This window comes from Salvelinus sp. IW2-2015, linkage group LG15 (genome assembly GCF_002910315.2).
Source record: "Salvelinus sp. IW2-2015 linkage group LG15, ASM291031v2, whole genome shotgun sequence".
Classification (NCBI taxonomy): domain Eukaryota; kingdom Metazoa; phylum Chordata; class Actinopteri; order Salmoniformes; family Salmonidae; genus Salvelinus; species Salvelinus sp. IW2-2015.
The window spans coordinates 39,947,849-39,973,066 of record NC_036855.1 but is presented as its reverse complement, the minus strand read 5'-3'; the positions used below and the strand labels follow the sequence as shown (position 1 = coordinate 39,973,066).

General features: G+C 41.0%; 1 protein-coding gene across 1 annotated transcript in view; it reads right to left on the bottom strand.

Moving 5' to 3' along the window:
* Positions 1–25,218, bottom strand: part of LOC111974380 (coiled-coil domain-containing protein 60) — a 72,569-nt gene that overhangs the window by 39,311 nt on the left and 8,040 nt on the right. Inside the window, exons 2-4 of the mRNA XM_070447143.1 lie at positions 19,321–19,422; positions 18,716–18,768; positions 12,944–13,192 (exon numbers count right to left, since the gene is read on the bottom strand). Of these exons, the coding sequence (XP_070303244.1) occupies positions 12,944–13,192; positions 18,716–18,768; positions 19,321–19,422 (404 nt within the window). The remainder of the gene's footprint in view (positions 1–12,943; positions 13,193–18,715; positions 18,769–19,320; positions 19,423–25,218) is intronic.

Genomic DNA, 25,218 nt, shown 5'->3' with positions numbered 1-25,218 from the left:
TAACAGGTGTGCCTTCTTAACTAGTTCATTTGTGGAATTGCTTTCATTCTTAATGCGTTTGAGCCAATCAGTTGTGTTGTGACAAGGTAGGGTGGGGTATACATAAGATAGCCCTATTTGGTAAAAGACCAAGTCCATATTATGGCAAGAACATCTCAAATAAGCAAAGAAAAACGACAGTCCATCATTACTTTAAGACATGAAGGTCAGTCAATAAGGAACATTTTCTTCAAGTGCAGTCGCAAAAACCATCAAGCTCTATGATTGAAACTGGCTCTCATGAGGACTGCCACAGAAATGGAAGACCCAGAGTTACCTCTGCTGCAGAGGATAAGTTCATTAGAGTTACCAGCCTCAGAAATTGCTGCCCAAATAAATGCTTCAAAGAGTTCAAGTAACAGACACATCTCAACATCAACTGTTCAGAGGTTACTGTGTGAATCAGGCCTTCATGGTCAAATTGCTGCAAAGACTACTAAAAGACACCAAAAAAAAGAAGAGACTTGCTTGGGCCAAGAATCACGAGAAATGGACATTCTTCAGTGGAAATTTGTCCTTTGGTCTGATGAGTCCAAATTTGAGATTTTTGGTTCCAACCGGCGTGTCTTTGTGAGAAGTGGTGTGGGTGAACAGATGATCTCCGCATGTGTATTTCCCACCGTAAAGCATGGAGGAGGAGATGTTATGGTGGGGGTGCTTTGCTGGTGACACTGTCTGTGATTTATGTAGAATTCAAGGCACACTTAACCAGCATGGCTACCACAGCATTCTGCAGCGATACGCCATCCCGTCTGGTTTGGGCTTAGTTGGACTATCATCTGTTTTTCAACAGGACAATGACCCAACACACCTCCAGGCTGTGTAAGGGCAATTTTACCAAGGACAGTGATGGAGTGCTGCATCAGATGACCTGGCCTCCACAATCCCCCGACCTCAACCAAATTGAGATGGTTTGAGATTAATCGGACAGCAGAGTGAAGGAAAAGCAGCCAACACATGCTCAGCATATGTGGGAACTCCTTCAAGAGTTCTACTACTGTACCCTAACTGCACGCTTTTTCTGGAAGTGTAGCTCATAAGAGGTTGGTGGCACCTTAATTTGGAGAATGGGCTCGTGGTAATAGCTGAGAATGCCATTATTGATGCCATTCCATATGCTCCATTCCAGCCATTATTGAGAGCTGTTCTTCCCTCAGGAGCCTCCTGTGGTGTAGCTAGGCTGAGTCATCCATCACCCATAGCCCAACTCCGAATGTACAACTTCATTTCCTCAGACACTCACATTACTAGCTACGTTTCCATTATTCACTTGTTTCTTGTCGACATTTAGAAAGTTTGCATAGGATATAGATTGCCTGCTGCCGTGCGTTTCCATTTAACTGTCGTGTCGATAAAAGCAGCTGGACATAATTACGTCACATTAAAAATAAAGTTTTCGCAAAAACCTAGTGTCGAATAAATATTAAGTTGTAGAAGTGTTTCCAATATCCATTTAGTCAAATTGCGCATTAATAAATTGGTGACAGCCTGTATGCACTACCGGATATACGTTTAATGTCTCAGTTAGTCCGCAAAAGCCAGCAGGGATAGATGTATTAATATTTGCAATATTCTAATGATTATCATGGGCCAACGCATCGCCACGGTCGGTGCCATAGTGAAACTTGCACTCCGGTAGCCTAGATCTGAAATAACTTGATGGTAAAACTTGCATCCAGTCAAACAGAAACGCAGGGCGAAGCAATTCATGCATCCTTGAAAGTCAAGAAAATCATTGTCCTGCAAAGACACATTATTATAGTCGAACAATTTATATAGCAAGCAGTAGGCTTTTAGAATTAAATGTGGAGCGTAGCTTTCTAGTTATGTGATGACGTCACGTGCCTTAAAATCATCATTTATTTGAAAAACACGTTTCCATCAGATTTTTTTGCAATAAAGAAATGTTTTACAAAAGGAAAATCCACCGCTGCCGAATGGATAACAATGTTGTCTTTAGAACATTTCTCCTATAGCTGCTGTTTCCCTTACGCATGTCAGTCACAGTGTTTTTTGCGACATTGTAGAATAAACCTGAGGAAATGGAAACCTGCCTACTGTCGCTGGAAAATATACCCCTGCTGTTAGCCGAGAAACCGCCAGAAAATAACCAATGTTTCAAAGGCTGTTATCCGTGTTCTGATGGATCCTAATCTAAGGGATTTGTATCTGCCTCCCATCCACCCGCCCTATCTCACTCTTTCTCTCCCTCCCTGCCAGGACTGCCAACACACATCCCTGACTTGATAATGAAAAATTGCCGCACTTTCTGATCACTCATTTGAGCGAAAAGGGAGAAGAGAGAGTGGGAGAGAGATAACGTTAGATAGACAGAGAGAGAGATGGGGAGGAGGGTGATAGAAAAAGAGAGTGTGAGAGAGAGTGAGAATGGGAGGGAGAGACGGCCATATTGTGTTTGACGTGTGAGGAGACATCTGTGTAATGCAGGAATGGGCAACTCAGGCCGCCGAGGACTGGAGTTGCCCATCCCTGGTGTAGCGTAATGAATGAACGGCCTTGAGGCGTGAAGCAACAAAGGTTTCCATCCAACTGGCGACAGATTTTTATGCGAATATTTCAAAATCTTCATAAAAAACAATATGCGCATTTTCCCACAAGAGATGCTTTGTTGCAGATAAAAGGCTGTGCGTGATGACATAGTGAACAGAAAATACCTTTTGTGGTTAAATTCCCATGTACCGAATAAAAAATAAATGGGTGTCCATCGTATTTTCAACTCTACTGACGATTTTCTCACAAAAATGTTGTGTTATATTGTGAATTCAAATTCTGGAAATGGCACATGCATTATAGCCAACAGGCTGTCTGCGCGTTGTTAGATTGGCTAGATCACGTGTAACAGTATAACTTTAAACCGTCCCCTCGCCCCGGGCGCGAACCAGGGACCCTCTGCACACATCAACAACTGACACCCACGAAGCGTCGTTACCCATCGCTCCACAAAGGCCGCGGCCCTTGCAGAGCAAGGTGCAACACTACTTCTAGGTTTCAGAGCAAGTGACGTAACTGATTGAAAGCTAGTGCGGCCCCGTAATGCAGCCATTTCACATCCGTTACACTCACCCTCTTTCAATCTCTCCTTTTCCGCAGCAACCAGTGATCCGGGTCACAGCATCAATGTAACAGTATAACTTTATGGTCCCTCGCCCGGCGCGAACCAGGGACTCTGACACAATATTTAAAAGTTAAATCAATGGGTGGCAGGTCTGTCTGCAGATTTTGATGAGGAAGTTTTCAGGTTTGTTCAATAAGATTTCAATATCTTTTGTGTGGGTGTCATGGGAAAGCTGTCGGAAAGCAGCCCCTAAAACAAAGAGCTCTTTAAATCCCGCAGGCCTCGGTTCCCCTCGCTCCAACAAAGGCGGGCGGCCTTTGGCAAGAGCAGGTGAACTACTTTTCTAGGGTTGTAATCGAGCACAAGTATTGATGTTTATTGATATGTTTTTAGCACGTGTGTTGGTTGTTTGTTTCTATTTATTAAGGATTTTGTTTTGTCAGCTTCTTTTGATTAAGTTGCTTCGAGCATTGCCTGCGCGGATATTAGGATATTTTTTGTGATTGGTGGGTCGATTAACATGAGCTGATATCTCTTTATTTATGATAGATCTGCAAACGGGAGATCTCGATGATTGGAATGTCGATTCATTGCACGGTTGTTCTAGGTTCTCTTGGATAGCCGATAGCTTATGTTAATTTTTGGCGGATGTGTAGAGAAGTACTAAAGTCCTAATAGAAACCGTGTAGTCTAATTGTTAAAATTTGAACTGACTACATTAGAAAATGGGCAGAGAACTTGTGGTAGGAAGCCTAGGGGATGTAGGTGATTCATCACTCTAGTTTTGAGATTCTTGTCATTTGTCTCTCTGGGTAGCAGCAGGCTAGTACGGCATCACGGAATGAGCTTGTTCGGTGTTGGGTGGGAAGGAAAGTATCAGTCACAGGCTAGAGAGAGAACTTAGAAGCTGGATGGTAGACATCGGGCAGGCATGGCTTCACCACCACCATCTTAGACTTTGTGTCAAATAATTGCTCGCGGTGGTATTTACTAGTTAAAGACAGGACTCAGTTAGAGACTAACCTATCATCAGACCTCATATGAGCCACTGGCCACATGTCATACCTAGGGTCGCATCTACATGTTAGAAATTCATCTGCTAATAATCTGGTCCATGGCTGGTGGCGGATCCCACTCCTGCTATACCGGGACGCAATTGTCTATCGGGGTTGTGGTGTACCAATCACCGGGTAGAGCTCATTCATCAACTTGGGTGCTTCTTTTCTGGGTGCGTGGCCGCTCGTTGTTTTTATCAGTTTATGAACGTCCTGATGATTGTCTGATTTCCTCCACCGTGAGGGCGAAGCCCAAACGTCCTCATACTCTTTGTTAGCCTTGGTATTTGTTTTTTGTTCGACACTAATTGTCCTAGGTGCCCAGTTCTGTATCCTTTTGGGTTAATCATTGGGTTTCTTGTAATCATCCGAGTCGCTCTGTCCTTCATCTTTTTTTAAGACAAATTGCCTGTCTTTACTCGCTATTTGGGAATGGATATTGTCGTAATATAAGTGTAGGGAACCTAGGAACGATTCTGATTGACTGCATAGGGTCGTCAGATGTTTGTGTGGGTAGAGATAGATGTTAGAGATGATAAGGTATATATATTGTGTTATGAGGTACGGCGGTTTCACTTTAATTCCTGGCCGGTTCAAAATGGTCTTGGAAATACAGATTGTTCATTAGAAATTATTTATTTTTAGTTGAGTACAATTTGCCTGATTTCTCTTGTTCGTATGTCAAATTATTTTAAACGACGACGTTTTATACCACTCACCATGTAATTGTCCATGTAATTTCTTGTACCTCACTGTGTATATATTTTGTGTTTATAATACTCCATTTGTTCATCATAACATATTCGCTATTTCTATTGTCTCACATTCTTTCTGTAATTCTTAAAACTCCCCGAACAATGCTCTATCCCTCATCTGCATCTTACTTTGTGTTCCCAGCGGGGAAGCATCTCTATTTAAGAACATGGCTTTAACTCATACCGGACTGCAGTTGTCTTCATAAGGCCAATTATGTTGTAAGAAAATAATAGGGTAAATGGGGAATTTATGGATAAGTCTCTACGGTATCTGCTCTCGGACTTTGTGGGGAGTACATCGTGGTCACATTTGTTACTTGGATTTGTGTTCACGATATTGGTTTAATAACTAATCAATTGTTTCTATCCTGCTCAAACAGAACTATAAACCATATCTAATCCCAAGTACTATCGTTTCTTTCTTTCCTGTTTGTCCCCCCTTGTCAGTTATTCCTTTTAATTCTCTATTTGTTTAGTTACATTACCACAACTCATATTACAAAGTCAACTATCAGAAATTGATTGGTCTGAGAAGACCTGGACAACAAACCATTTTCAAAAATGTCAACACCTCCCCAGGTTTAACATGAACCGGAATTCATACTAGCAGAATTGTCAACGCAAGAAACATCGATAAATCGTTCCCGGGATTTGTTTAGTGATGAGTAGCACTACAATGTATGCTGCGATAAACAGGTGATTATGATTAGAAAATTCCTGAAATAATGCACTGAAAGACTCAGGGTGACAACTATATTCCTCGGTTTTAGTCTTTTCGGATTCATACTAATCACTTTTTCGGGAATGTCCTTTCATAACAAATTCCCTTTTGACATATGTGCAGCTTGAATCCAGAGTTTTTGGCATTTATTGAAAGTTGGTCAGGGCGCAGCTTTCTTCTCAGACCCATTATCATCATTCTGGTTAGAATGAGTGTGGAATGATGTACATATACCAATTTCTTCACACAAGGAAACAACAAACTGCACAAGTCAGACAGAGAGCTCCCCTTACAATGGGTTTTATGAGACAACTTCAGCTAGATAAAGCTAAATGCTTGCCTCTTTTAAAACAGAGGTAGAAATTGATTGTAAATCCTTAGATTTGTGTTAAAAGTAATTAGACAAAAGGTGAACAAATTATCAAAAAGTAGAAAGTTTGGCTGTTTTACAATATCTACAGGAAAGGCAGCAGTGCTACTATGTATTCGAAGCCAATAAAAAGTTTAGATGAACGAGCCAATTGACGGGGTAATAACCAGGATGTTTCAGACATAATTAGACATGAAATATTAACTATTATAATGTTCTGTTGAAATTTGTTGCGGTAAACCTGGGGTTGTTGTGGTAATGACTAACAAATAGGATAAAAGGAAACTGACAGGACAGAAAGACTATATAGTTCTGTTTGAACATAGAACAATTGATAAACATAAGAGACAATAGGAAGGTGCAGAGATGGCAGAGATTCCTAGATATCCTAAAATTTTACATTATTTTCTCATTGTTTTAAATGAGGCAATGCAGTTACAGATAGATCAATTTATTTGACAATGTAAAACACAATACAGTGGACAAATCAGTGGACAATACATGTGGATAATGCATTTAAAATCATTGAGTATTACATAAAAAAGTTTGAAAACGTATTTTCCACTGTGGTATCATAAATAAATAAAAATTTAATTAAACAAACATAAGCATAGTAGACCTATCCTACTAGGCATATTTTGGGTAACACATTTAAGACATAACAAAAAAAGACAGGATGACATTGTCATAGCCATAGAGTATGACTCCCTCAGTAGATCAGCAATCTCAGGCTCCTAAACTGAGTTTGATGATGGTGATGCCAGATGACAGTGATGCCAGATGACAGTGATGCAGTGGATGCCAGATCATGGTGATGCAGTTGGCTTGCTGGCTCTGATGTTATCCTCTGTCTCTGTGGCCTGTATTGCCAGCTGATGGGGTTGGCTTGCTGGCCCCGATGTCCTCCTCAGCTCAATCTCTCTCTAGCCTGGACTTCATACTCTCCACAACCACAAGTGTAGCTCTGCTGCTGCTACAGAGCAAAAAAGCCCTGAGCAGTAGTCTTCTCACCACAAGTTCTCTGCCATTTTCATAATGTAGTCAGGTTTCATTGATCGAAAGCCGGTGCTGAGATGTATTCTAAACGCAAACTAGCTAGCTAGCCAAACTAGACAAGTCAACCTGTCATCAGTCCTGCAATTCTGTGGGTAACACCACCAGATATATCCAATCAACAACTTAACAAAAACAAAAAAGCTGATTAAGAAACAACAAAAACACACGAAAAACATCAAAAATATGTACAACATTTAAAGAGCTCTTTGTTTAGGCTGTTTTTACAGCGCATGACACCACACAAAGATATTGAGATCTTATGAACAAACCTGAACTTCCTCATCAAATCTGCAGACAGACTGCACCATTGATTTAACTTTTTAAAATAACAATTTAGGTGTATTTAGGATGCTTTGAACATTAACAGTAAATGTACACTCAAAATTCGATGACTTTGTTACTTTTAGATTTTGTGGGGGATGAAATGTAAAGTAGGCCGTCATTGTAAATTAGAATTTGTTTTTAACTTCTTACCTGACTTGCTAGTTAAATAAAGTTTAATAAATAAAAAGTATGATTGTTTTTGGGGGGTGGTTTGACACTATTCAAGACAGTAATGAAATGAGATGGGGAAACAGGCAAATGGGAGAAACAGATGCAAGGTAAGGACAAGGGATAGATCCTGTTCTCAGGTTGTATGCGACACATGCCAGGGATTGTTATCACTACACCAAGGCTTTTACACAGGAAATATTATATTTATGGTTGATGGCAGTAGGTAACAAATCATAGATTGCAGTCTCCTTGTCCATAGACTGCTTTCAAGGTAAAGACACAAACATTTGTATTTTGTAATTTGGTGTGAAGTACCTCTTTAAAATCCAATGCTTATTTGTCAGACTTATTCAAAACTGTCCATGAAAGCCTGCAAAAATACATAGCCTAAATACAGTTGAAGTCGGAAGTTTACATACGCTTAGGTTGGAGTCATTAAAATACGTTTTTCAACCAATCAAAATTTCTTGTTAACAAACTATAGTTTTGGCAAGTCGGTTAGGACATCTACTTTGTGCATGACACAAGTCATTTTTTCAACAATTGTTTTCAGACAGATTATTTCATTATAATTCACTGTATCACAATTTCAGTGGGTCAGAAGTTTACACACACTAAGTTGTCTGTGCCTTTAAATAGCGTGGGAAATTCCAGAAAATTATGTCATGGTTTTAGAAGCTTCTGATAGGCTAATTGACAATATTTGAGTCAATTGGAGGTGTACCTGTGGATGTATTTCAGCCGACCTTCAAACCCAGTGCCTCTTTGCTTGACATCATGGGAAAATCTAAATAAATCAGCCAAGACCTCAGAAAAATTGTAGACATCCAAAAGTCTGGTTCATCCTTGGGAGCAATTTCCAAATGCCTGAAGGTACCACGTTCATCTGTACAAACAATAGTACGCAAGTATAAACACCATTGGACCATGCAGCCGTCATACCGCTCAGGAAGGAGACGCGTTTCTGTCTCCTAGAGATGAACATACTTTGGTGCAAAAAGTGCAAATCAATCCCAGAACAACAGCAAAGGACTTTGTGAAGATGCTGGAGGAAACAGGTATAAAAGTATATATATCAGTAAAACGAGTCCTTATTGACATAACCTGAAAGGCGCTCAACAAGGAAGAAGCCACTGCTCCAAAACCGCTATAAAAAGCACAGCTACGGTTTGCAACTGCACATGTGGACAAAGACCGTACTTTTTGGAGAAATGTCCTCTGGTCTGATGAAACAAAAATAGAGCTGTTTGGCCATATGCCATCGTTATGTTTGGGAGGAAGAGGGGAGGCTTGCAAGCTGAAGAAACACCATCCCAACCGTGAAGCAGGAGTGGCATCATCATGTTGTGGGGGTGCTTTGCTGCAGGAGGGACTGGTGCACTTCACAAAATAGATGGCATCATGGGCAGGAAAATTATGTGGATATATTGAAGCAACATCTTAAGACATCAGTCAGGAAGTTAAAGCTTGGTCGCAAATGGGTCTTCCAAATGGACAATGACCCAAAGCATACTACAAAGTTGTGGCAAAAATGGCTTAAGGACAAAAAGTCAAGGTATTGGAGTGGCCATCACAAAGCCCTGACCTCAATCTATAGAACATTTGTGGGCAGAACTGAAAAAGCATGTGCGAGCAAGACCATCTGACCCACTGGAATGTGATGAAAGAAATAAAAGCTGAAATAGATCATTCTCTCTATTATTATTCTGACATTTCACAGTCTTAAAATAAAGTGGTGATCCTAACTGACCTAAAACAGGGAATTTTAACTAGGATTAAATGTCAGGATTGTGAAAAAACTGAGTTTTAAATGTAATCCATTTCCAACGACACAAATAGGCATATCAATTTCAAATATGTGTTTACACTTGCAACATTGGGAAGAAGTGGAATAATAAAATACGTGTAGGGAATAACAGTAGTGTTCCTGCTGACAAGAACACTAATTACCTATATTTTAGCCCATTGTTAAGAATGAGAATTTTCTATTGATCGAACTAAATAAGTCAATAGATCATAAAATTCTCCTTAACACAAGATTACATAAATCTACCCCTACACCATAACCAAATCTTTTGAATATTTATTGCTCCCCCTGTAGAATCAAATTTACACTTCTGGGTTCACAATCTGTTTGCACAAATGTTTTTCATAGTTACAAATCAGGTCACTGTCCGCTCGGCCTTAGTATTCTTTGTTTTCTTAATTATTTAGTTAGGTCAGGGTGTGACATGGGGAATGTATGTGTTTTTGTTTAGGGGGTTTATTAGAGTAGTTGGGTTTATGTTTAGTATAGTAGTCTAGCTGTGTCTATGGTTGAGTGTAGGTATCTAGGAAAGTCTATGGTTGCCTGAATTGGGTCTCAATTAGAGACAGCTGGTTATTGTTGTCTCTGATTGGGAGCCATATTTAAGGCAACCATAGGCTTTAGCTGTTTGTGGGGAATTGTCTATGTTGAACGTTGTAGTGTGTGTAGTGTGTAGTGTGTAGTGTGTGTGGTAGTGTGTAGTGTGTAGTGGTGTGTGTGTGGTGTGTGTGTGTGTGTGTGTGTGTGTGTGTGTGTGTGTGTGTGTGTGTGTGTGTGTGTGTGTGTGTGTGTGTGTGTGTGTGTGTGTGTGTGTGTGTGCACTACGTTTATAGCTTCACGGTTGTTTTTGTATAGTTTGTAATAGTGTTTCGTTTCATGTTCATTCATTTCGTAGTAAAATAAAAGAAGATGGCTTATTTTCCACATGCTGCGTTTTGGTCCGTCTCTCCTCCACACGATCGTGACATCACCCTACCAAACTTGCCTGCTAAAACATACTGTAGGTTTGTCTGCTGCCTTATTGTTGTCACAGCCTAAATGCCAAACACCAAATGAGGGGACTAATGCATGTGTGGATTAAATCGACTTTAGTACATGCTGTCAAAAAGGCTGCATTCTGCAATAGGGACAGGACCTAATTTTGTTGACAACATTGTACATAAAACAGAGCTACCTTGCTGCTCTTTTTACAGTTTTATAAACTCAGCAGAGGACGTTCTCTCTCTCCATTCAGCACCACTCTAATCTTGAGAGGCGTTTCTTTAAAACATGCATCCAATCCCCTTGATCCCTTACATAACTAAACCAATCATATGCTTCAATTGTCCGTGGTTTACAGTGTTGTGGCAAGACAGGACAACGACGGAGGTGCAGCTCATGACGTTAAATTGCAGGCGCAGATGCTACGATTTCAAAACGATTTGGAGCACAGTTGAAAAGTTAACGCACTGACTATACAATGGGCGAATTAGAAAATTAAAACCAGTACTTTTTAATGCGTGAGATATAAGAGGTGTGGCATGAGAAGAGGGTCAAATGCGTGTCTCACGGCCAATGCGTGAGAGTTAGCAGCTCTGCAGTGCCTTCAGAAAGTATTTATACTCATTCATACTCATCCATATGTTTTGTTACAGCCTGAATTCAAAATTGATTAAGTATATATTTTTTCAACAATTTACACACAATACCCCATAATGACAAAGTGAAAACATGTTTTTAGTATTTCTTGCAAATTTATTGAACATGAATGACCTAATTTAAATAAGTATTCATACCCCTGAGTCAATCAATACCTTGTAGAACCATCTATGGCAGCAGTTACAGCTTTTAGTCTTTCTTGGTAAGTCTCTAAGAGCTTTCTACACCTGGATTGCGCAACACTTTCCCATGATTCTTTTCAAAATTATTCAAGCTTGTTGATCATTGCCAGACAAAAATGTTCAGGTCTTGCCATAGATTTTTAAGTAGATTTAAGTCAAAACTGTAACTTCGCCACTTCGGAATATTCACTGTCTTCTTGGTAAGCAGCTCCAGTGTAGATTTGGCCTTGTGTTTTAGGTTATTGTCCTGCTGAAAGCTGAATTCATTTCCCAGTGTCTGGTGGAAAGCAGACTGAACCTGGTTTTCCTCTAAGATTTTGCCTGTGCCTAGATCCATTCCATTTCTTTTGTATCCCAAAAAACTCCTCAGTACTTAACGATTAAAAGCAAACCCATAACATGATGCAGCCACCACTATGCTTGAGAATATGGAGACTGGTACTCAGTAATGTGTTGTATTGGATTTGCCCCAAACATAACACTTTATATTCAGGACAAAAGGTTAATTGCTTTGCCATATTTTTTGCAGTATTACTTTAGTGCCTTGTTGCAAACAGGATGCATGTTTTGGAATATTTGTATTCTATACAGGCTTCCTTCTTTTCACTCTGTCATTTAGGTTAGTATTGTGGAGTAACTACAATGTTGTTGATCCATCCTAAGTTTTCTCCTATCACAGCCATTAAACTCTGGAACTGTTTAAAGTCACCATTGTCCTCATGGTGAAATCCCTGAGCCCTAGTGACTTGGTGTATTGATACACCATCCAAAGTGTAATTAATATGTTCACCATGCTCAAAAGGATATTCAATATCAGCTTTTTATTTTTAACCATCTACCAATTGGTGCCCTTTGCGAGGCATTGGAAAACTCTCCTGGTTTTTATGGTTGAATCTGTATTTTAAATTCACTGCTCGACAGAGGGACCTTACWGATAATTGTATGTGTGGGGTACAGAGATGAGGTAGTCATTAAAAAATCATGTTAAACACTGTTATTGCACACAGAGTGAGTCCATGCAACTTGTGACTTAAGCAAATGTTTTTGAACTTATTTAGGCTTGCCATAACAAAGGGGTTAAATACTTATTGAATCAAGACATGTCAGCATTTCATTTTTAAATCATTTTAATTTAGAAAAACATTGTTCCACTTTGACATTATGGGGTATTGTGTGTAGGCCCGTGATAAAATATCTCAATTTAATCCATTTTAAATTCAGGCTGTAATACAACAACATTTGGAAAAAGTCAAGAATACTTTCTGAAGGCACTGTAAGTTATATAAACATTCATCACCTGCTATATACTTTTTACTCACCTACTATATATTATAGAATACTATGACGCTGTATAGTACCTTGCTAAAGTGTATTTTGAATCTCAGTGATACATCATCATATATTTAAAGCAGCAATATGTAACTTTTTGGGTGACCTGACCAAATTCACATAGAAATTTGAGGTATAGATCTGTCATTCTCATTGAACGCAAGACTAAGAAACGGTACATCTGTTCTATGTGCGCTATTTCTATGCTTCCCGTTCTTAATTTTAGTTTTTGCATCTTTTACTTTTGGTTTCGTACACCAGGTTCAAACAGCTGCAATTACAATAGTTTTGGTTATTGAAAATATCTAATTTTAGCAACCAGGAAATGGCAGAGCAATTTCTGCATATTGCACCTTTAAACATAAGGTGAAGAAGGGTATCACTGTATTAGGTGATGTACAGTACAGGGTGAGGACTCACTGTGGTGGCTCAGAGGCCTGAGGGGAAGTCAGGGAGCGGTGGATGGGGGTGAAAGGTCGAGCTGACTGGGCCTTCTTCCTCCCTGGGTCGCTGTCAGAGTCAGACTCTGAGCAGGGAGGTCTGGGCTGGACACGCTGCCAATCCTCTTTCCTCTTCTGCTCCCTCTGCTGCGCCTCCTCCTGTTCCTGCTTCTTCTTCTGGAGGAGGTGGAAGTAACCCCGGCCCTGTCTGACCGCTGACACCAAACGGCTGGGGGATAGAGACATAACACACACACGAGATGAGTATATGGATACTGTACATACCGATACAGCATGTGACTGGGCTTGAGAGTGGGTAATCTACATGTCACAAGATTGTGTTAAAACCTGAAGCCTAGACAATAACTTAGGCAGATAACACAATTCTTCAGGTTTCAGGCAGATTTACTTAAAATATTTACTTTATTTAGTCATGCCACCAAGATTCTCAGAAACCACTTCTGTTACAAACTTTGTGTTTGAGAGTCACAAATATGTTAAATCCCCTACTACAGTGACCGAAAATAGCCCCAACCCAAAAATGGAATAGGACCGACACCATATACAGCAGTCAATTGAGGATGTACATCACCTGTGTAATTCCTAAGCAGACAACAGGTACCCTGTCATAGATCACAGCTTTATGAAGTTACCAGATCTCTAAATCACACCAATCAGAGTGGACCAGGTCTTTAAATCACACCAATCAGAGTGGACCATGTCTCTAAATCACACCAATCAGAGTGGACCAAGTCTCTAAATCATCACAGAGGCTGAAATTATAATCCTAAATAGAGAATTTGGGGAGAAATATGTGACGTGTGGCTCACTAATGGTTTCATTACAGTGATTTAGCACCAGCCCATAACCTTTCCCTTCCTTTCCAAACCATGTCTGCTGGTTTTCACCGGTGGCTGCATGCGTCATTACTTCGCATTAATATGCTACTGGTGGAAATTAAAACACACACACTTGGATACGCAGGCATGCACACACATGGATGCACGAACACACGGATACACATGCAGGCACACAAGTATCATAGCCATGGTTTGACTTTGCGGCTGAATGAACTGTAATACGCCTCAGTTTTCCTTAATCATCACACATGAGTAAGGAGCCTTGGTAGTTGGGCGAAGAGCATGATTCTATTGCTTCTAATAATCTGCTAGAATGGAGTATAGGTCTCAATCGTACACTACAGTACAGGCTTACTGCTGGTCACGCATTAGTCTTTCTTAAAGACAGACGGTAGCATGTAGCCTGGAGGTTAATAACATTGGGCCAGTAACCAACAGGTCGCTGGTTCAAATCCCGATGCAGGCTAAGTGAAAAATCAGATGATGTGTCCTCAAGCAAGGCACTTAACCCTAATTGCTCTGCATAATTCTGTCTGCTAGAATGGAGTATACATCTTCAATTGTATACTACAGTACAGGCCTACACGTCAAGCATTGGTCTTAACTAAAGCTATAATAGAATGCACATTTTCCAAAATGACTACTACATAACTGATCTTGAACACAATACATCTTCTACTCGTGTTGTCGACAGCCTGTTATATGACTCTAGATGAGATAAATAGACACCACTGTGGAATAATTCTCTCTTTCAATTCCGACAGGACAACAACAAAAAAACAAGAGCCTTGTATACGTTAGAGCCCTCCTGTATGAATCATTATTCCTCATCTAGTGAGCAGCTGGCTGGCAATACATCCCCCAGGAGTGGAGCCAAACAGACGAACGCTGCATATTCGTACGGCATCACTGTTCATACACGCTGGCACGCACGCAGGCACGCCCACAGACACACACACACAGACACACTCATGGAGGGCATCAGTGTTTGGACTCTTGAATGTACATTTGTTTCAGGCTGAACATTGCTTAAATCTGAAGCATCCCCTGCTTGCTCTATTTGTGATACCACAGCCCACTCCAGATCAGTGACTCTCCCTATCAAATCCCCGTGTGCAATGTCTTAATCCAGAATGCTGCCATGCCTTTATCATAGCATCTTTCTATCCATCTATCAGCATCTGTAGTGAATCATAGCATCACAGCGGCAACACATTCTCAGATCAGTTGCCATATGGTATTCCACACATACTGTTGACAGCAACAGCCCAGTGTTGTGTGTATGGACAGTGGGCAAGTATCTCTCTGTTTGTCTTTGTGTTGCTGTATGAAAGTGCCCTTGACTAGACAAAGGCAGTATCTGAGTCTACCATTGCCCTTAAATCTCAGGTGTTGAAGCCAGAGAGTCACTTGTGGTGCATCACCACTGAATCAATTAGTCTTCATCCCAAATGGCACCCTATTCCCTAAAAAGTACACCAGGGAGTCGGGTGCCTTTTGGGATGCAGATAATGTGTGTAGGTTATATTGCTGTGTCTTTAGAATATTGGAACTCCAATGCTTAAATGCATCTTAAAGAAGGCTAATAAGGCTGCTTGTTTATTTAACACACAGGGCAGAGTTCAGATCAGGTCTAGTGTTCCATTGATTTCAGTGGTGTACGTTTAACATCCTGTAAGTATTGAGCTTCCAATCAATTTTCATTTTGCTAGCAAAATTGTCATTTTGCTTTTCATTTTGCTAGCCTCAAAACTTGGTCTAAACCTGATATTAGCAAATCACCCCCCTCCCCCCCAAAAAAGAACAGCGCAAAAGTTTGTTATGAGCCTGGCAAGCGTGACTATGCCGAAGGTGACAGAAACACTGAAATAAGGTGTTTAATATAGGTGATATGCCAATACGTATGAAAGGAACTCTTTACAGTTGTTTAAATAATTCACAGTGTTCGGTTGGTAAATGAGCACCGTTAGTCTTCCTTGACTGTTGGGGAAATTGAAGTGATTTGATTTCTTCAACAGGTCAGATCAGAAGAGGTATTAGGTAGCAGTTAGCCRGTTGCTAGGCAACCAAAGGCATGTAGTTCACAAGTTGAGAAGGAGCGATACAGTGATTTGGCAGTGAAGCTTTGTGTCTCTACACAGAGAGAAGGCCAATCTGAAATGTCTCTTCATGTAAAAGGGAGAAATGGGAAAAGATCCACTTTTTCTTCAGTTAGAACCTGTTCAGAACATGGTCTGTCCTAAATGGTAATGTTTGGGGTAAATTCCACCTACATTACAGGTAGTTAAGAGATTGAATTGCAGTCCTATGGAGAAATTCCATGTCCAATTCAGCTGACAGGAATTGAAATGGAATTGATCCCAGTATTCTATCCTCTCAATGTAGTGTTGAAATGCAACAGAGTGTCAGTTTGTCCGCTGTGGGGCTGGCACATTTTCTCATCCCTGTGTCCTGCGGGTAGCAGATACCTGGCACAGACCAGACGTGGCATTTGGTGTGTGTGTGTGTGTGTGTGAGTGTGTGTGTATATAACAACTCTCAGCCTCGCCACAGGGCGTGCAGACAGACTACACCCTCTCAGGACATCCAAGGGCGTCCCTAAAATGGCTGACATTTCTGACAGCTTCTTATAAAACCCAGATTATTGAATAATTCATACAGGTGTTTGAGGAGAGGAAAGGTTACCGTTTCAGAGGGAGAGAAAAAGAGAAGCCCGAATAAATAGTGTCTGTTTTCCCTCTGTGCAAATAATAGAGAGGGGCTTCAGTGTTTGTTTCTAAGTGGCAATAGCCTACCCTTTACAGTCTTTTTATATTTGGGAAGACTTTGTACCCTATTTTTTGTATTGTCATACTGTATACAGAAGAAATACCGCAGGTAGTTTCGTACCCCATAAAATGAAATATAATATGATACCAGGTAATTCTCTTATCATATCACAAAAATGGTCACCATCAATATTTGTTATTAGTATGTTGCCATTTTTTGTTGACAGGAAACGATGATTACGTACCACCAGAGATACTGATGTATTTAGTCATACCAGAGGAATAGAAGCTCTGCATATGACTACAGTGATTATTAAAGGGTTCTACATTAAGGAAAAGGGTGCCTTTTGGGACACAACCCTTCAATAATCATGGTAGTCATATGCAGAGCTTCTATTCGTCTGGTATGACTGAATACATCAGTATCTCTGGTGGTATGTACTCTCCACTGGGTTTCCTTGTTATGTATAATCAGATCTCATGGCTCGCCAAGCATCTCTCCAGATATCTACATCATACATCACAGGGCTGCCTGTTTCTAAAATGCCACATCAGTCAGCACTTCAATGGGGAAATCTGTTTCACATCACATGATACTTGATAGTAACCATGTGTGTGCCCCAATTGCCACCCTATTTATTCCATACATAGTGCACTACTTTTGACCAGACCCTATGGGCCCTGGTCAAAAGTTATGCCCTATATTTTCGAATAGGGTGCCATTTGGGTCGCATTTTGTTGCCTATGCAGTTTCTTCATCCAACCTCATTTCCATTTACATGTCTGTTTGATGAATTAAACATCATTTAATTTGTTTTTTAGTGGTCTTGTAAAACAGCCCATTGGCCACAGCTGTTGATATAAAAAAGTGGATGCATTGTCATCCTGAACATGACATTTATCTATGTAATGTAGAGAAGTGTAATTAAAGGTAATGAACAGTCAAAATCATGTTTTCATGAAATTGGATGATATTTGAAGGAAACCAGATCAAAGTATGATGATCAAAGCATGAAAAAATGACTGTTGCTTCTACATTGATAAAGTTTGATCATAAAGTTACTGGTCCCCTCCCCCATGTTAAACACTTGGATTCATTATTAGGGATAAAAGGTGACATCACCTTAACTCTCATTTTAATACACTAATGGTAACATGGCATTCTCTTACATAATTTAGATGAGTACCGCCTTGTAACTAACATCGAAGAAGGTGTGTTTGCAGAGGGGCGTGGTTTATACAGCTTGATAGCTATTCTACTGGTGCCAAAAATTGACTGTAGAGTGTCAGCAAATATAATAGAAAGTTTACCCTTTTCATCTACGGCAAAGATACTTATATGTTTCCCCTTTCATCTGTATCTGGTGCTAGCTAGTTACTGGCTAGCTAGGTCTTCAGCCAGCATGGAACAAAATGGGGTGAAGGGTCGTTCAAAACTCTGATGCAGTTGTCTAGTCAACACATCCGTCAGTGCTGCTGTGAACCGTATCACAAGAGACATGCCAAACGGGAGATGTATGTAAAAAAAAAAAAAATAGGTCATTGATGCAATTTCAATGTTGTTTGAGTTGCTTTGAGTTTGAGTTGCTATCGACAAATTTACTTCAGATGATTTTACTGCAACACTGCTCACTGCATCTAAGTTGCTTGACATACAGTAGGTGTTTCAAAGAGCTGTCAGTCAAGGCGAGCTCATGAATATAAGCACCCGCCCCCTCAGCCTGTCTTTTCAAACTTCCTGATAGTTAGCCATTAGAGAAAAAGTACTTTTCAGAACGACTGTTCAGGAGCTTTAAAATATGAGTGATTACATTTTTGTATAAGTGTGATATATAATGGCTTATCTACAGAAAATGTGATGTATCGAGATGTGCTGATGGCAATATGTGAAATTAGATTTGGCAGAGTCAATAGATAGTCTCTGGTAAAAAAATGTATGCACGAGTGCGACACATACACACACACACACACCACACACACACACACACACACACACACACACACACACACACACACACACACACACACACACACACACACACACACACACACACACAACCACACACACACACACCACACACACACACACACACACACACACACACACACACACACCAGCCTCACCTGGTATGTCCCAGATGCTTCCTAAGAGATACTGCATCCTCTCTCTTCCCTGCCTGGGGCAACGAAATGGCAAGCTCAGAAAAAACACAGCAAACAACAACATCAACAACAAACAAAAGGACAAGCAGACAGTTTTTAACCCTGTAGCTCTGAACAACCCTTCTTTGCATAAAAAGCCTCAGCGGAGTCGACTAGTGTGTGTGTCCTCGTCTGACCTCTGATGGCTAAAAGCCAGGCAGCGGGCCAGGAGAAAATATTGTGCTGCTAACGTGCTAATGCTACATCGCTCGTGGAAATGACAGATAATCATACAATAATCCCTCTGCATAATCGAGCAGCATGTCATATAAAGGCTCTATAGCCTACTCATAACAATGATGCAGTAAAGGCAACTGTAAGTGTACATACAAGATAACAGGGTATAAAAACTAAAACTGAGAATAGGCCACACCTGTTTCCTTACCAACACACACACACGCACACAACACACACACACACACACACACACACACACACACACACACACACACACACACACACACACACACACACACACACACACACACACACACACACACACACACACACACACACACACACCACACACACACACACACACACACACACACCTTGTTTGCTCCTGGGGAATCTGATGGGGTGGTGCTAACAGGCACATCCTCTTCTGGTATGGGATCAGCCTTTGAAGCCTGTAATAAAATAAACAAGAGGAAACGACTGTAAGAGAGGGATGGGCTGATGTGTTCTGTTAATCACAACATTCACATACAGTAGCAGGACAATGCATAGCATACGTAGGTGTCGATGACGCCTCCTAAACTGCCCCAAAGGTGCCAGAGGATGGTTCAAATCATCATACTCCTAACTCTCAGTAAATCATAAGGCATGACTTCCACAGATACAGATAGACCCTAAAGCCCTTTGGCTAATTCAAACTCTAGCCTGTTGCTGCTAATTTCTGAGAGAGTAGAGAGGCAGGGTGTGAGACTGGGGAGTTGACAGGTCGTTCATTCATCACAGTGAGGCATGTCGCAGACCACTCCCTCCCGGATCTGACTCTGGCTTGCCCTTGTGCTGCCCCTTACACACACACATGCACGCGCACACTGATTGAAGTTGATTTAACAAGTGACATCAGTAAGGGATCATAGCTTCACCTGAATTCCCCTGGTCAGTCTATGTCAATGAAAGAGCAGGTGACCTTAATGTTTTGTATACTCACAACAGTATTGTGCTCGAGACCACCTAAAGCGAGACCAATTCAAGTCCAAGACTGGAGCAAATCGAGTTTGAGTCAAGACTAAGACCGGAGGGTGTGGGGGTAAGACCGAGTCAAGGCCGAGACCGGGAGAGGGACAAGTTGTGTCCAATTCAAGACCATGATTGTAATTTTGTCAAATCAACACCATAATTAGATTTCAAAATGTCCAGTATTTCTGTGTTCATATTTCAGAACAACATATGGATTCTTTAAGAAATTCTAAATATTAAAAAAATGCATGCTGAGGGAAAATAGAGTCACTCTACAAATTATTACTAACCCAAACACAGTGGGGAACAATGGGCCTTCTATGCCTTCATAAGAAGGGCTAAGGATTTATAAAATAATGATTATAATAATATAATAATAATGATAATTCTATTATTATTTTCAATTATGTTCTGGTTTAATCTCTTTTTTGGGGGAAAGGAAAGGGTTAACACTGAAGAGAAGAAAATATCCAATCAGGACTTTTCTTTGCTGGTCTCTGGGGAGATACATCTAGCTAGCTAAATCAGCCGTTAGAAGCTAGATAAAGGCATCTGCCATTTAACTGTATTAGGGCAGATTTTGGAGTGACAGTGGAATCAGCCAATCACATTTTGACTTAATGGGTGGCACCATTTTTAGAAAACTAATGGAAACTTCTCCCTTCTTGAAGGCCAACAGGTAACTGCGCAATAGCGAGCAGTAMTTTTCCCACGGTCTAGCTAGCTAGCTTTTCTTGTCGACTAGTTTGCAGTGGCTGCAGCAGAGGATGAAGTTGCTAATTTGTTAGCTTCTCCCTTTTCAAGAATAACTTTCAACAAGAAGTTCAGTTTTAATTGATCATCATCTGGTGAGTGGAACTGTGTTTTTATTGCAGTGTGCTTGCTGTTGTCTCTTTGAAAATAACTTATGTGTGTGAAACATTGTTGTATTTAAAGTGGAACAAACAGCATTTTAGCAACATGAAATCTTATTAAAATGTGTTCATATACAATCCCAGGAAGAATATGACACTTTTAAAAACATTTTCTGACAAGTGACCACTTAGTGACCACAGAATATTTGGGAATTACGTATACTAAGGCATTTGTGAAAATTCTATAGCAATATAGATTGGGAAAGCGCCCATGCATTTGGACAATTAATAGACACTGCTGTAAATAAAACCGAATAAAAACATCTGTCTTATCCCGGAGTCTACACAGTCTGATGCGGTATAGCCAATCAGAGCTACAGTAGACCTTTACTACAAACAAGCCATTTGTCACATTAACTTTTAACTGGACTGTGTGTTTACAGGAAGTTGCAACATTCCCAACTTTAGATCATTAGAATGCATTTGTCAAAAGCCACAAAATACACATGAATGGATTTCTGCAAATATGTTAACACCTACATTTTGGAACTTTACAGTTCTATTGATCAAACTACCATGAAGAGGTAGGCTAGTTATGCACAACACTGTTATAAACAACAACAAGATAAACAACTAATGCTAGCCAGACCAAGATGAGCTAAAAATCAAACGAAGGAACATTAGATAAACTCTCTCAAACTTTTTAAGCTAGCTGGCCGTCAAAATTGCACTGATTAATGATGGGGAAATGTAGCCTCCTCATCCTTCTGCAGCTTGCCTGCCAATGCATGCTTGTCCTAACCAAGCACGCAAGCTAACTGGCTAAAGTTGGCTAGCTTGCTAGCTAGCTACTTCCAGACACAAATGAGAGAACACCTCACTCTGACAATTTTACTCGCCATAGCAGAGCTGTTTAGGCTGTTTGCATGTTAGCAGAGCTGTTTAGGCTGTTTGCATGTTAGCAGAGCTGTTTAGGCTGTTTGCATGTTATCTAGAGCATTCTTGACTAACTATTACTTTTTTTGTCTATGTTAAGTGACACCGGTCATATTCAGCGGGTAGATATGCTAGCCTATTAGCCACGTTATGACTGACTTGTGATCAWTGCCCTTGCTAGTTTGATTGTATTGACATTCCCAGCTTTAGTTACATTTGTCAGTTTTTGTCCAGAATATTCAGTCATTGAAACTGAAACAGTGCATCTGAATGGAGGCAGTAAACAATGTATCAGGCCAGCTGTGATTTACAACCTGATAGCAATATTTTTTGAACTACCAAGAAATGTAGTGGTGAAATATATTAATCATGCATTGAACTGCATCCATCTATTCTGCCAACAATGCCTTACTGTATGTCATGGAACATTGAGTCTATTTTTAAAACCTCTTATAAAGTTGGTTTTGTAGCATAAACTGGGAATTTTATATTTTTTAATGATATTATCATTGTCTGTTTGTTTCTGCAAAATAGTTAAAACGCTGTCCACTTTAAACTTTAGGTCACAGGTTACTTTGTGTGCTAAACATGAAATGTTTTTTGCAATGGGAAGTAATAGTTGTACATTTCGATTGGGAAATGCTTAATGGTTGTGTTTTTGGATTCTTATGACTGGGACCTACTGGATTATTATGTTTGAGTTTATGGACTGCTTATCCTTTAACATCATGCCGTCTGTGACTGCTGTCTTTCCATCGGCTCTATGCAGTGGTGTAGTGGTGCCTGGAGAAGTGGGTATATTCAAATTTTGCCAAAAAGTTCCCAAACGCCCACCCAGCGAAGGTATGGAATAGATTTTTTCAAAATCAGATTTAAAACATTTTTTATCTTTTTTTTTTTTTAAATGTGATGGTCTACTTCCGGGTTGGAGCGAGTAGTCGCATTTCGCTTCGCTCCACAGGTAGTATTACATTTCATTTCATTTCATTACAGTACAACAGTTTGATTTGTTTGATCTTAGCATTTTTTTCTTAGCTAGCTACATAGCCGTCTTTGTATCAAAGATAATTGTGTAGTTTAGAGTAATTATCGAGGTTAGCTAGCCAGCTATTTTCGTCCTTCTAACGTAGTCAACACTGCTAGCTACCCAGCTAGCCAACTCCTACCGAATAGCAGCACTGTAGAAACTATTACATTACAACGGAACGACTTCATTAGTGTAGTGTTAGCTAGCTACATAGTTGTCTTTGCTGTCTTTGTATCTAAGATAATTGTGTAGTTTAGAGTCCGCCCAACAACCTGCCCGCTTGACCCTATCTTCCTCTCTTTCTTCGTCAGAACATTCTCCGGAGACTCTCCCTTACCTCACCTCACTCATCAACTCACTCTTGACGCTGGCTCCGTCCCTTCCGTCTTCAAAGAGAGCGAGAGTTGCACCCCTTTGTGAAAACACCTACATTCGATCTCCTCCGATGGTCACCAACTATCAGACCCAGTATCCCTTCTTTCTTTTTCTCTCCAAAACCTCTGAACGTGCCGTCCTTGGCCAGCTCTCCTGCTATCTCTCTCAGAATATGGACCTCTTGATCGCAATGTTCAGGTTTTCAGAGCTAGTCATTCAACTGAGACTGTTCTCTTGTGTCTCAGGAGGGGTCTCGCATGGCTATATGCTAACGTCAATCGTTCTCCTCTCTCTTCATCCTTCTACAAACTAATCGGCTGCCTTTGATACTGTGTGAGACCATCAGATCCTCCTCTCCACCCTCTCCGAGTTGGCATCTCCGCGCGGCCACAGTCTTTGGATGGCGTCTCCTGACAGGTCGCTCCTACCAGGTGGCGTGGCGAGAATCTTGTCCTCCGCACCACGTGCTCTCACCACTGGTGTCCCCCAGGGCTCTGTTCTAGGCCTGCTTCCTATTCTCGCTATAACACCAAGTCACTTGGCTCTTGTACATATCCTCACATGGTCTCTCCTATCATTGCTATGCAGACGACACACAAATTAATCTTCTCCTTTCCCCTTCTGAACCAGGTGCGAATCGCATCTCTTGCATGTCTGGCAGACATATCAGTGTGGAGACGGATCACCACCTCAAGCCTGAACCTCGCGGCCAAGACGGAGCTGCCTTCTTCCTCCCGGGGAAGGACTGCCCGTTCCATGATCTCGCCATCACGTGGTTTAACAACTCCATTGTGTCCTCCTCCAGAGTGCTAAGAACCTTGGCGTGATCCCTGGACAACAGCTGTCCGTTCTCAACATTAACTAAATCAAGCGGTGACGTCGTTCCTGTAGGTTCATGCTCTAACAACATGGGTGTCAAACTCTGGCCCGCGGGCCAAATTATATTTGGCCCGGAGACAATACCAAATTACTACTAGAGCTGGCAACGCGGTATTATAACAGCGCAATGCTCTGCTGTTGTTTCGCGCGCCAATCAGGCACAGACGACCCAGAAAACGCCTGTTAGATCTCAGTGTGCAATAATTAACGTTTTCTTTGTGCACTTTTTCTTGCTACAAGGCATGGGCTTGAATGGTTGATTGATTTATTATCATTTTATTTGTAAATTATTAGCCAGTGGAAAAAGTTTATTTTGGTATTTAAATCAGAAGGCTGCAAATAGAAAAGAGGCATACGATTTTTATTTAAAATTTTATTTATTTAATAAATGAATGCCATTGATGTGTTTTTTCATTTGAAATTCGATTTTGCATTCTCCACTATTAAATTAATATATTGTAAGGTAATAAGCGATGCTTGTTCCATATTCAATGTTAAAGCAAAACTTGTTTGGGTCCATATTAAAAGGTTCATTTTCAATGTTGGCCCGCGAACTTTGTTCAGGTTTTACATTTTGGCCCACTGGGTATTGAGTTTGACACCTCTGCTCTACAACATTCGCAGAGTACGACCCTGCCTCACACAGGAAGCGGCGCAGGGTCTAATCCAGGCACTTGTCATCTCCCGTCTGGATTAACTGCAACTCGCTGTTGGCTGGGCTCCCTGCCTGTGCCATTAAACACCAGAACGCCGCAGCCCGTCTGGTGTTCAACCTTCCCAGTTCTCTCACGTCACCGAGCTCGCTCCTCGCTCTCTCCACTGGCTCCAGTTGAAGCTCGCATCCGCTACAAGACCATGGTGCTTGCCTACGGAGCTGTGAGGGGAACGCACCTCCGTATTCAGGCTCTGATCAGGCCTACACACCAAACAAGGGACTGCGTTCATCCACTCTGGCTGCTCGCTCCTCACCTCTGAGGAAGTACAGTTCCCGCTCAGTCCCAGTCAAAACTGTTCGCTGCTCTGGCCCGCAATGGTGGAACAAACTCCCTCACGACGCCCAGGTCAGCGAGTCAATCACCACCTTCCGGAGACGACCATGAAACCCCACCTCTTTAAGGAATACCTAGGATAGGATAAAGTACTCCTTCTAACCCCCCCCCTTA